Source organism: Callionymus lyra, chromosome 9 (genome assembly GCF_982586985.1).
Source record: "Callionymus lyra chromosome 9, fCalLyr1.hap1.1, whole genome shotgun sequence".
In the NCBI taxonomy this organism is placed as follows: Eukaryota; Metazoa; Chordata; class Actinopteri; order Syngnathiformes; family Callionymidae; genus Callionymus; species Callionymus lyra.
The window spans coordinates 25,322,084-25,335,953 of NC_141826.1; the positions used below are offsets into that span (position 1 = coordinate 25,322,084).

The following is a 13,870-nucleotide window of genomic DNA, read 5'->3' on the forward strand; positions in this document are numbered from 1 at the left end:
ATATATTTTAAATTGCACTAGAATGAAGATCAATATTGTTCAAAATCGTTATGTCGTTAAGCAGAATCATTGTCGTGAAACAAAAGCTACGACAGTGTGACGTCACTAACAAACTGATTTTTGGTAAATAATGGTCCATCTTCGCTCTTTTTGGAATATTCAGCTCTTGTCAATTGTTTTTGACTTCAAACTGTAACCGAGTATCGGAATCATGTCTGGGATGTTCTGGAGAAATGTCCAGACGCTTTCATCCGGGTATTAGCTCGTTTGTTTGTAAGAGCCACTTCATGTTGTGATGCTAACGACTTTCATAAAGGCTCCGACCATAGATTCATAAAAAAAACAGCTTCTAGTTGATAAAACTCGGTCTTTTTAAGATGTCTGCACAAAAAGATTGTGAGTTTTTGGTGAAGAGAGCCCGGGAGTTGGTTTCTGAAGACCCTTGTGCGGCTAAAGCTTGGCTCATCACAGCCAGGACTCTGTATCCTGCAGACTTCAACATCCAGGTACCGTCAGCTGCACACATCTCATCTTTATATAAATATATATATGTATATATTTGACATATATGCTCATCATTGACATGCATATTGATCTGTGTTGTTATTTGTTCACAGTATGAAATGTACAACATTGAACGCAACTCTGAGAAGACAACCTGTGCTGGAAGACTACTATACGACATGTGAGTTACACAATACATGAATAAAAACATTCTTTCCTACATGTGTATTATGTGTAGTATTTCCAATGGCTCAACCTATTGGGATCTTATATATTGTATAAGTAAGTAAGTCATATTTGTAGAGCGTTTTTTCCAGACCAGGGTCACAAAGCGCTTAAACAATCAAAACAATACTCAATAAAATAAATACTTAAAAGATAACACAGAGACAAACACGAGTCTCAGAAAATCAAGGAAACGCCTGCACGAATAAAAGTGTCTTGAGATGTTTCTTGAAGGAGTCAGTAGATCATCAAACACAGAGCTGGTTCAGGAACCATCAGTAGATTCTGATCCACAGACCTCAGAGCCCGAGCTGGGGTGTAAGTCTGGATCAGATCACTGATGGAAGGTCTGACCATGAATAGATCTGAAAGTAAGAACCAGAATTTTAAAATGATCCTGAAAGAAACTGGCAGCCAGTGAAGAGTTTGAAGGATCGGAGAAATGTGAGTTCTTCTACTAGAGCGGCTCAGAATTCTGGCTGCAGAAATGTTTGTTCATTTTAATGTAGCTCAGTTGTCTTCGTCTTCATCTTCATCCAAAAAGACACTAAAAAAACATCCATATACCTTAGAAAATGAGTACAATTTGAATTCAAGGTGAACTGTTACTTTAAATGATGAGTGATTTAACCATTCAAAGCATTTTTTCTCTTTAGGTTCATGAACTTTCCGGATCAGCCTGTAGTTTGGCGAGAGATCAGCGTCATCACTGCTGCCCTTCGCAGTGATTCTCAAGACAAACATTCACAGTTTCTGCGAGGTGAGTGTGTTGATGAGCAATATTACGTTACGAGTCAGAGACTTATGCTAATAAACTCCTCCATAAAATAACTTAGAATGTTAAATACTTTACTGACTCTTTTTTTGAAGCATTAGAGACACGTATACAATCATGTTTTAACATGATAATCACTATCATCTCAACACAAACCTTCTTCGTGTCCATCAGGTCTCTTTGAAACGCTGCCCGGTCGTATACAGTGCGAGATGTTGCTCAAAGCCACGGAACAATGTTTCAACACTTTGGAAAAGGCAGAAATGCTGCTGCTGCTTCTCAAGCGCTTCCCAGAGTCCGTGGTCCAGCATGGGGTACGTCACAGGGTCGGTTCCTCCGGTACCACGACTGCAAGTGAGACTTGTGTGTCCTCAGGTCAGTCTCGGCGAAACCCTGCTGGAGGCAGAAGTGTCGGAGAATCTGGAGACTCCTGTGAACTGCTTTAGGAAACTCTTTGGTGGGTAAAGGCAAAGTTTAATGGTACGTAATGATCGTCTTATCGTTTGTTTTTGTTATTTCAGTGTGTGACGTCCTTCCTCTGGTGATCAACAACATGGACATGCGCCTCCCAGTGACGCTGATGCAGAAGTACATGCTGAAGGCAGCCGAGTTCTACATCTGTTACGTGACCAGAGGACCCTCACAAGACGGACAGATGCTCGGTAAAGACCTTTTAAAAATGATAAAGAAACGACAGAGACACCCTGGACGGGTCGACTTGACTTTGAGCTGTGAGAGGAAATCGGAGCGAGCAGAAGGAAACGCGTCTTAAGATTGTTGTACACGTGTTCGCAGGCTCACAGGACGGCGGCTCGCTCAAGTCTCCCGGCGTCACTCGGGGATCGCAGCGTTACGTGATTGACGGCCTGTCGGAAAAGTCGTCGGTCGTCAGCGAGCCGTGGGAGAAGCTGCTGGACATCCTGACCGTAGTCGGAGCTCGCTGTGAGTGGCAGGGAGACGGAGGTCAGAGGTGAGCGTTCTGGACCTTCACCATGAAATATTATATATATATTTAACACTATTAAATGTTATATTTTATTTCAAAATGCATATGATACATATCCTGATGTATTGTGATAGTGTAGTAACAAGTATATATGTGTAGTATTGTCCAGTACTTGACTCTGGTGTTGTGATAGTGTAGTAACAAGTATATATGTGTAGTATTGTCCAGTACTTGACTCTGGTGTTGTGATAGTGTAGTAACAAGTATATATATGTAGAATTGTCCAGTACTTGACTCTGGTTTTGTGATAGTGTAGTAACAAGTATATATGTGTAGTATTGTCCAGTACTTGACTCTGGTGTTGTGATAGTGTAGTAACAAGTTTAAATGTGTAGTATTGTCCAGTACTTGACTCTGGTGTTGTGATAGTGTAGTAACAAGTATATATGTGTAGTATTGTCCAGTACTTGACTCTGGTGTTGTGATAGTGTAGTAACAAGTATATATGTGTAGTATTGTCCAGTACTTGACTCTGGTGTTGTGATAGTGTAGTAACAAGTTTAAATGTGTAGTATTGTCCAGTACTTGACTCTGGTGTTGTGATAGTGTAGTAACAAGTATATATGTGTAGTATTGTCCAGTACTTGACTCTGGTTTAGTGCTAGTGAAGTAACAAGTTTAAATGTGTAGTATTGTCCAGTACTTGACTCTGGTGTTGTGATAGTGTAGTAACAAGTATATATGTGTAGTATTGTCCAGTACTTGACTCTGGTGTTGTGTTAGTGTAGTAACAAGTATATATGTGTAGTATTGTCCAGTACTTGACTCTGGTGTTGTGTTAGTGTAGTAACAAGTATATATGTGTAGTATTGTCCAGTACTTGACTCTGGTGTTGTGATAGTGTAGTAACAAGTATATATGTGTAGTATTGTCCAGTACTTGACTCTGGTGTTGTGTTAGTGTAGTAACAAGTATATATGTGTAGTATTGTCCAGTACTTGACTCTGGTGTTGTGTTAGTGTAGTAACAAGTATATATGTGTAGTATTGCCCAGTACTTGACTCTGGTGTTGTGATAGTGTAGTAACAAGTATATATGTGTAGTATTGTCCAGTACTTGACTCTGGTGTTGTGATAGTGTAGTAACAAGTATACATGTGTAGTATTGCCCAGTACTTGACTCTGGTGTTGTGATAGTGTAGTAACAAGTTTAAATGTGTAGTATTGTCCAGTACTTGACTCTGGTGTTGTGATAGTGTAGTAACAAGGATACATGTGTAGTATTGTCCAGTACTTGACTCTGGTGTTGTAGTATTTACAGACCACATGACTCTTGACGAAGTCGTAACTACTATCATTTGTTTTCAAACCAAAATATGTTCAGACATCAGTGCTGAAGTCACTGTATCCTCTCGTCCTCAGTCATCGCCGGGATCTCACAGGATTTCATTGTTTGTTTTTTTATATCTGTGGAGGATGTAGTGACTGCTACCATCTAGTGGGCTAGAAGATTAATTGCAACAAAAAAAATGAACAAACGCTGTGAATATATTCATGTTAATTCTAAATAAATAAAAAATCGAATTATGATAATAATAATAATAATAATAACTATAATAAAAAACTATCATATAAGAAAATTTGATTTAAAAGACAAAACTATTTTGATACGGTACTAAAGAATAATGTTGTGTTGTTAAAGTGTATCAGTGTTTTCTAACACAAACGAGTTAAAGACATGTTTTCTTCTTAGGAGCTTCGTGGACCTGCTGCAGAGAGTGAAGGATCTCTGTCGGTACCGACCCGCTCTGGAGGGCGACGGTCGCTCTCGAGGCTGGAGTCAGGTGGTCATCTGTGCCACGCTGGTCCTCTTCCGGAGCGCCTTCCTCTACGTGTCCTCCGTGCAGCCCGCGCTGTTCCAGGGTCAGTGTGACCCGCTCCCTGGTTCCACCTGAAGATTCTGAGTTCTGCTCTTTCAGGTTTGAACGCTCTGAGCTCCGGGCCCTGGATCCTGGTGGAGGACCTGAGCTCGGTCTACGTGGACCTGGAGGTGGAGAGAGGCTCGAGCAAACACTCGCACAAGAAACGTAAACTGGCAGAAGGACGAGAGAAGACGGTGGTGAGTGTGCGTGTGCGTGTGTGCGTGTGTGCGTGTGTGTGTGTGTGTGTGCGTGTGTGTGTGCGCATGTGTGTGTGTGTGTGCGTGTGTGTGTGTGTGTGTGGACACAACAGTTGTGATCGTTGACGATATGGTGTGTGTTTGCGTGTGTGTGTGTGTGTGTGTGTGGACACAACAGTTGTGATCGTTGACGATATGGTGTGTGTTTGTGTGTGTGTGTGTGTGTGTGTGTGTGTGTGTGTGTGTGCGCGTGTGTGTGTGTGGACACAACAGTTGTGATCGTTGACGATATGGTGTGTGTTTGTGTGTGTGCGTGCGCACATGTGTGTGTGTGTGCGCGTGTGTGTGTGGACACAACAGTTGTGATCGTTGACGATATGGTGTGTGTTTGCGTGTGTGCGTGCGCACGTGTGTGTGTGCGCGTGTGTGTGTGGACACAACAGTTGGGATCGTTGACGATATGGTGTGTGTGTGTGTGTGTGTGTGTGTGTGTGTGTGTGTGTGTGTGTGCGCGTGTGTGTGTGGACACAACAGTTGTGATCGTTGACGATATGGTGTGTGTTTGTGTGTGTGCGTGCGCACATGTGTGTGTGTGTGCGCGTGTGTGTGTGGACACAACAGTTGTGATCGTTGACGATATGGTGTGTGCGTGTGTGTGTGCATGCGTGCGTGCGTGCGTGTGTGTGTGTGTGGACACAACAGTTGTGATCGTTGACGATATGGTGTGTGTTTGTGTGTGTGCGTGCGTGCATGCGTGTGTGTGTGGACACAACAGTTGTGATCGTTGACGATGTCATGTGTGTGTGTGAGTGTGTGTCGACACAACAGTTGTGATAGTTGACGATGTCGTGTGAGTGTGCGCGTGTGTGCGTGTGTGTGTGTGTGTGTGAGTGTGTGTCGAAACAACAGTTGTGATAGTTGACGATGTCATGTGTGTGTGTGTGTGTGTGTGTGTCGACACAACAGTTGTGATCGTTGACGATGTCGTGTGTGCGTGTGCGTGTGTGTGTGTGTGTGTCGACACCACAGTTGTGATCGTTGTCGTGTGTGTGCGTGCGTGTGCGCGTGCGTGTGAGTGTGTGTCGACACCACAGTTGTGATCGTTGACGATGTCGTGTGTGCGTGTGCGTGTGTGTGTGTGTGTGTCGACACCACAGTTGTGATCGTTGTCGTGTGTGTGCGTGCGCGCGTGCGTGTGAGTGTGTGTCGACACAACAGTTGTGATCGTTGACGATGTCGTGTGTGCGTGTGCGTGTGTGTGTGTGTCGACACCACAGTTGTGATTGTTGTCGTGTGTGTGCGTGCGTGTGCGTGTGAGTGTGTGTCGACACCACAGTTGTGATCGTTGTCGTGTGTGTGTGTGTGTGCGTGTCGACACCACAGTTGTGATCGTTGTCGTGTGTCGTCCCAGAGCTCGGACGACGAGGACGCTCAGGTCAAAGGTCGAGGTCGACTCATAATGGTGAGCAAGACTGAGATGCCGAGCTGGTCTGAGACTCTGGAGAGTTTCTGCACCGCGAGAGAGAGCTGGGAGCTGCTGCACTCACACGACGCACTGGAGACTGGTACGACTCTTAATCTTTGTTTCTTATCATTGACTTCAATCATTTCTGTGATCAAAGGTTGTTTGAATGAATTATTGAACTTAATATTCTTTACTCATAGACTTTTATAGAGTGATTCCAATAGTTCAAAAATGACTAGAAAATGTGGATTTCCACTAGAAAGTGCAGTGATGATGATGATGATGATGATGAATCTGATGATGATGATGCTGATGCTGATGATGATGATGATGATGCTGATGCTGATGCTGATGATGATGATGATGATGATGATGATGATGATGATGCTGATGATGATGAAGAAGATGCTGATGATGAATCTGATGATGATGATGATGATGATGATGAATCTGATGATGACGATGATGCTGATGATGATGATGATGATGATGATGATGATGATGCTGATGATGATGAAGAAGATGCTGACGATGATGCTGATGATGATGATGATGATGAAGATGATGATGATGATGAATCTGATGATGATGATGATGATGATGAATCTGATGATGACGATGATACTGATGATGATGATGATGATGATGATGATGATGCTGATGCTGATGAAGGTGTAACTGAAGCGATTGGAAGTATTTTGTTAGTATTCAAAGTAAAAATGAGTGGAAACAGTTGAAATGATGTGATAAAGAAGAAAGAATGATGTGAAAACATTGAAAGAAACTGTAAAAGGTTGTAAAGAAGAAGAAAAAAGTAGAAGAAGTAGTAGTAGTAGTTGGAGTAGGAGAAGTAGTAGAAGTAAAATTACAATTAGCTGTAAAAGTATAAGTACAATTGGTCGTAGAATAAGTAGTAATAATATAGGTAGAATTAGTAGTAAAAGTATAAATAGAATTAGTAGTATAAGTATACATAGTGAAAACAGCAGTAGAAGTAGAATAAGTAGTAGTAGACAAAGAAGTAGTAGTAGTAGTTGGAGTAGGAGAAGTAGTAGAAGTAAAATTACAATTAGCTGTAAAAGTATAAGTACAATTGGTCGTAGAATAAGTAGTAATAATATAGGTAGAATTAGTAGTAAAAGTATAAATAGAATTAGTAGTATAAGTATACATAGTGAAAACAGCAGTAGAAGTAGAATAAGTAGTAGTAGACAAAGAAGTAGTAGTAGTAGTGGGAGTAGAATAAGAAGTAGAATTACAATTAGCTGTAAAAGTAGAAGTAGAATTAGTAGTACAGGTATATGTATTTGTAGTGAAAGCAGTAGTAGAAGTAGAAGAAGTAGTGTATATATATATATATATATATATATATATATAAATATATATATATATATATATATATACTATTTTTTTTATTAAAGTCAAGTAAAATCCAAACTTGATAAAACAAGAACATTTATATTAAGGTTTTGAAAATGTTTAGCCACTGATTTACTTCCAAACCTTCACGTTCTACGAACTTCTTCTGCGCCAGAGTTCAAGAAGATCTGTGCGTCCTGGAAGACGGAGAACTGGCTGTGGTTCCGGATCTTCCTCACGGACACCATCATCTACCAGGTACCGGTTCACGACCCGTGACGTCACGACGATAAACGACCCGACGTGTCCAAACCCTCTCCTGCAGGGTCAGTACCGCAAGGCTCTGTCCAGTCTGCACCAGATGGCCTCGGTGCAGCAGTCGCAGCTGGGTCAGCCGGGCCCGCCGGGCCAGACCAGTCTGGAGCAGCACAGAGCCCTGATCCAGCAGGCGTCCTGCCACTACGCCCTCGGGGAACACCGGGTACGAGACCTTCTTCTGGTTTACACTAGACATTGAGATATTGGACTGACCAGCAGGGGGCGTTGTAGGTGTTAAGGAAGAATAAACTCTCATGAGATTCTGCCAATGACTGAGGACGAGAGGATACAGTGAGTCCAGCAGCTTTTAAAGCTGATGTTTGGACATATTTTGGTTTGAAAACAAATGAAAGTAGTTACGACTTCGTCAAGAGTCATGTGGTCTGTAAAAATTCTACAACACCAGAGTCAAGTACTGGACAATACTACACATATATACTTGTTACTACACTATCACAACACCAGAGTCAAGTACTGGACAATACTACACATATATACTTGTTACTAGACTATCACAACACCAGAGTCAAGTACTGGACAATACTACACATATGTACTTGTTACTACACTATCACAACACCAGAGTCAAGTACTGGACAGTACTACACATATATACTTGTTACTACACTATCACAACACCAGAGTCAAGTACTGGACAGTACTACACATATATACTTGTTACTACACTATCACAACACCAGAGTCAAGTACTGGACAGTACTACACTATCACAACACCAGAGTCAAGTACTGGACAATACTACACATATATACTTGTTACTACACTATCACAACACCAGAGTCAAGTACTGGACAATACTACACATATATACTTGTTACTACACTATCACAACACCAGAGTCAAGTACTGGACAATACTACACATATATACTTGTTACTACACTATTACAACACCAGAGTCAAGTACTGGACAATACTACACATATATACTTGTTACTACACTATCACAACACCAGAGTCAAGTACTGGACAATACTACACATATATACTTGTTACTACACTATCACAACACCAGAGTCAAGTACTGGACAATACTACACATATATACTTGTTACTACACTATCACAACACCAGAGTCAAGTACTCCACAATACTACACATATATACTTGTTACTACACTATCACAACACCAGAGTCAAGTACTGGACAATACTACACATATATACTTGTTACTACACTATTACAACACCAGAGTCAAGTACTGGACAATACTACACATATATACTTGTTACTACACTATCACAACACCAGAGTCAAGTACTGGACAATACTACACATATATACTTGTTACTACACTATCACAACACCAGAGTCAAGTACTGGACAATACTACACATATATACTTGTTACTACACTATCACAACACCAGAGTCAAGTACTCCACAATACTACACACATATACTTGTTACTACACTATTACAACACCAGAGTCAAGTACTGGACAGTACTACACATACAGTATATACTTGTTACTACAGTATCACTATACATCATATCATTGACGTTGTACCCTGATACGTATCAACAGATTCTTGACAACAAACACTTCTATTCATAATCAAAACAGAGATGAAGTAAATACATGTTTCTCTCTGTGAGTCACAACAACAACAAATGTTGTGTCTTGTTGTGTGTAACGTGTGTGTTTGTGATCATCAGCTGGCGTGTGAGAAGCTCCTGGACCTGGTCGGAGGACTCGTGCCCCCGAACCAGGAGCTCACGAGGACGACGGAAGATCAGTGTAAAGTCCGAGGAGGAAAACCCAGGAAAAGTAGGTCAAACCAGGTCTTGAGTGAACGACGCTCATGTTCTTCTTCTTTTTCCTCTTCCTCTTCATCATCTTCATTATTATCATCCTCATCTTCTTCTTCATCATCATCATCCTCATCATCTTCCTCTTCCTCATCCTCTTCATCATCATCTTCTTCATTATTATCATCCTCATCTTCTTCATCATCATCATCCTCATCATCCTCATCATCCTCATCATCTTCATCTTCTTCATTATTATCATCCTCATCCTCATCATCATCCTCATCATCCTCATCATCCTCATCATATTCTTCATCTTCATCTTAATCTTCATCTTCCTCATCCTCATCTTCTTCTTCATCATCATCATCCTCATCTTCTTCATCTTAATCTTCATCTTCATCTTCTTCATCATCATCCTCATCCTCATCATCCTCATCTTCTTCATCTTCATCATCATCCTCATCATCTTCATCTTCATCTTAATCTTCATCATCTTCATCATCTTCATCATCATCATCCTCATCATCCTCATCTTCTTCATCTTCATCCTCATCCTCATCATCTTCATCTTAATCTTAATCTTCATCATCATCATCATCATCATCATCCTCATCTTCTTCATCATCATCATCCTCATCATCCTCATCTTCTTCATCATCTTCATCTTCTTCATCATCATCATCCTCATCTTCTTCATCCTCATCATCCTCATCATCCTCATCATCCTCATCATCCTCATCATCCTCATCTTCATCTTCATCTTCATCATCATCTTCATCTTCATCTTCATCTTCATCTTCATCTTCATCTTAATCTTCATCTTAATCTTCATCTTCTTCATCATCTTCATCTTCATCTTCTTCATCATCATCATCATCTTCATCTTCATCTTCATCTTCATCATCGACCAGTGAACGACCTGCGTCTGCTGCCCTGCACCAGCAGAGCCGTCCTTCCCTTCTGCCTTCAGATGATGTTGTCCTGCTTCAAGGTACGCCGGAGCGTCGCGCCGCGGACGCTAACTAGCTTTTAACGCTTTCGATTCCCGCCGCCAGCCGCGAGCCTTCACAGAGAACCGCGACGACCTGTCTCTGGGTCACGTGGTCGTGTTGCTGCAGTACGATTGGCCGCAAGGTGAGATCCTGTTCCTGAAGGCCGTGGACAAGATCTGCCAGCAGGGGGCGTTCCAGTACGAGAACTTCTTCAACTACGTCACCAGTATCTTTGAGTTTTAGTACGGACGGAAGTATTGAACATTTTAAATTATTTTCTTTTTTTATTATGCTACTTAATTAATCAATTATATTTTAAAAATAAATAAATACATTATTAATTCAAAAATATATATTATTCATTGAACTGTAGTAAAAAGTAAATTATTTTATAAAATTTTGTAATTTGTATATTTAAAGTTTTTTATTGAATATTTAAGTTCAGTCATCTGTTTATTCACTTTATTTTAAGTGTTTTTTACACACAGTGTGATATTCGAGTTCTTATCGTTTGAAAAAGTTTTTTCTCAATTCAATCATTTTTATATTGATAATGCCTGTCACGTGATTGGTCAAATGTTTGATGAAGTGCTCGGTGCTCTGTTGGTTTTGTCTGATCCTCGTAACAACATTTTCTTATTGAATTTAAAAGACTGCAAATGAAAAAATATTGAAATAAGAAAAAATATGTTTTAATGATTGGAACTAGAATATCAAACGCTATGTGTAAAAATAAAATCATTCATTTAAAAAATGTTTTTAACTCGTGTTATCTCAGGGTCAAGGTGACCCGAAGGCCCGAAAACAAATGTAATTGTTTTCTCTCATGTGATCCTTTTGGGTCAAAGGTCAACGACCTCCCTTGGCTTCCATAAATACATATGCAGTTGTGGAGGTCGTTCACCTTGACCCAGAGACAACACAAGGGATACCATAAACACTGTTGTTCTCAGTATAATCTTGATCTTTAAAGTATAAATTTGTTTGAGTATTGTTTTGATTGTTTAAGCGCTTTGTGACCCTGGTCTAGAAAAGCGTTATATAAATCACTTGCTTACATTTGTTTTCGGGTCACCTTGACCCAGAGATGACACAAGGGATACCATAAACACATTTGTTTTCGGGTCACCTTGAACCAGAGACTCCACGAGGGATACCGCAAACACATTTGTTTTCGTGTCACCTTGACCCAGAGACAATACAAGGTTAAAGAAAACCAATTTAAATGTTAACCTGGTTCTGATCCGTAGATCAGACTGAAAACTTGTGATTTGAAAAGTGTGTTTTCTTGAGCGCGGCTCAGACATCGACATGCTGGAGGAGTTTGCGTACCTTCGGACCCCCGAGGGCGGGAGGATCCAGCTGGAGCTTCTGCCCAACCAGGGGATCCTGATCAAGTGAGTGGCGGTTTCGGGTCCGCGGAGGGTCGGTTGTGCGCCGGAGGTCAGAGGTCAGCGTGGCCGGAGGACGAGGCTCTCTAGACGTGTTGTGGACGAAGCTCTTGAATTCATCGTCACTGATGTTGAATGTCCCCTCAGGAACCCCAATCCCGCCCTGGGGGTGGACTTAAACACCCTCCTTCTACAAGGGGTGCAGACCATGGACAGGTACCCCAGGCCCCCCCCCCCCCACACCATCCCTCCCTCATTTCAAACTAGGCTTGTCACCCCCGGTTTTGATTTGGGCCGATCATTGTGTAGCAAAACGTTTGGTTTGTCGTCTTTATTTTGGGTCATTTCTGGTGTCTCTCGTGTCTCATCGTCGCTGTCGTCGAGTCTCATGACGTCTCATTCCACGACTGTTGCCATGACGACGCCGGCGCTCGCTCACACCCGGCGCGCTTGTGTTGCAGGCATCACACGGTGACGCGAGGCATCACCAAGGGCGTGAAGGAGGACTTCAGGCTCGCCATGGAGCGCCAGGTGTCGCGCTGCGGCGAGAACCTGCTCAACGTCCTGCATCGCTTCTGCATCAACGAGAAGATCATGATCATCCAGTCGCTGCCCTGACCTTTGACCTCTTTTCTACTGTCCACCCGTGTTTTGTTAATAAACTCCTCAGTGAAACATGTGTTTCCTAATAATGTCAAGCTTTTCATGAATCAACGGTTCAATGATTTACTGCAAATAACAAGATAACGTTTAAAATATAAACGTTGTCTTTTCGTAAAGATTTCTATCTTCATTATTCGATCCATAAAAGTGGCTTCTATAAAAAAATTAAAAAAGTTGCTTCAATAAAAAAATATATCAATAAGAAAGAAAATTCATTAAAAAGTTGCTTCAATAATAAAAAATCAATAAAAAAAGAATTAATTAAAAACGTTGCTTCAATAATAAAAAAAATAAGTTACTTCAATTAGAGAAAATCAATAAAAAAGAAAATTAATTAAAAAAAGTTCAGTAAAAAAATATAAATAGAAAAACTATTAAAAACGTTGCTTCAATAAAAAAATATATCAATAAGAAAGAAAATTAATTAAAAAGTTGCTTCAATAAAAAAATATATCAATAAGAAAGAAAATTAATTAAAAAGTTGTTTCAATAATAAAAAATCAATAAAAAAGAAAATTAATTAAAAACGTTGCTTCAATAAAAAAATATATCAATAAGAAAGAAAATTAATTAAAAAGTTGCTTCAATAATAAAAAATCAATAAAAAAAATTAATTAAAAACGTTGCTTCAATAATAAAAAAAATAAGTTACTTCAATTAGAGAAAATCAATAAAAAAGAAAATTAATTTAAAAAAGTTCAGTAAAAAAATATAAATAGAAAAACTATTAAAAACGTTGCTTCAATAAAAAAATATATCAATAAGAAAGAAAATTAATTAAAAAGTTGCTTCAATAAAAATATATATCAATAAGAAAGAAAATTAATTAAAAAGTTGTTTCAATAATAAAAAATCAATAAAAAAGAAAATTAATTAAAAACGTTGCTTCAATAATAAAAAAAATAAGTTACTTCAATTAAAGAAAATCAATAAAAAAAGTTCAATAAAAAAATATAAATAGAAAAACTATTAAAAACGTTGCTTCAATAAAAAAAACGATTAAAACGTTGCTTCAATAATAAAAAAACTATAAAAAATAAAAATCAATTAAAGTTGCTTCAATAAAAAAAATCAATTAAAAGAGTTCCTTCAATAATATAAAATCAATTTAAAAAATAGAATTAATTAAAAAAGTTGCTTCAATAAAAAAAATCAATTAAAAGAGTTGCTGCAATAATAAAATAAAAAATAAATTAAAGTTGCTTCAAGAAAGAAAAGGAAGAAAAAAATCATTTAAAAAAAGTTGCTTCAATAAACTAAAAATTCGCTTCAATAAAAAACAAAACAATCAATTAAACAAAAGAAAATTTAAATAAAAGCTTTAACCAAAAAAAAAAAG

At 39.3% G+C, this 13,870-nt stretch overlaps 1 protein-coding gene across 2 annotated transcripts; it reads left to right on the top strand.

Moving 5' to 3' along the window:
- Positions 1-131: 131 nt before the first annotated feature.
- Positions 132-12,682, top strand: ints10 (integrator complex subunit 10). Of its 2 annotated transcripts, XM_087799261.1 has the most exons (18): positions 132-506; positions 618-685; positions 1,386-1,489; positions 1,679-1,818; positions 1,880-1,961; positions 2,026-2,166; positions 2,300-2,474; positions 4,203-4,372; positions 4,429-4,568; positions 5,980-6,133; positions 7,568-7,650; positions 7,718-7,873; positions 9,390-9,501; positions 10,397-10,476; positions 10,541-10,703; positions 11,781-11,874; positions 12,016-12,084; positions 12,330-12,682. In XM_087799261.1, the coding sequence occupies exons 1-18, from the start codon at positions 378-380 to the stop codon at positions 12,484-12,486; spliced, it is 2,217 nt and encodes a 738-aa protein (XP_087655387.1). In that variant the 5' UTR covers positions 132-377; the 3' UTR covers positions 12,487-12,682. The 2 variants fall into 2 exon arrangements, with proteins under 2 accessions (XP_087655387.1, XP_087655388.1); XM_087799262.1 differs by lacking the exon at positions 12,016-12,084 and having other exon boundaries at positions 12,330-12,680.
- The last annotated feature ends 1,188 nt before the right edge of the window (positions 12,683-13,870 follow it).

What these genes read in the sequence shown, in the direction of transcription:
- ints10 (XM_087799261.1), top strand. Translation starts at nt 378, where the DNA reads ATGTCTGCACAAAAAGATTGTGAGTTTTTGGTGAAGAGAGCCCGGGAG. An exon ending in CTGCTTTAGGAAACTCTTTG is followed by an intron (nt 1,962 to 2,025) that starts GTGGGTAAAGGC and finishes TTGTTATTTCAG; the next exon opens with TGTGTGACGTCCTTCCTCTG. An exon ending in GGGGTGCAGACCATGGACAG is followed by an intron (nt 12,085 to 12,329) that starts GTACCCCAGGCC and finishes CTTGTGTTGCAG; the next exon opens with GCATCACACGGTGACGCGAG.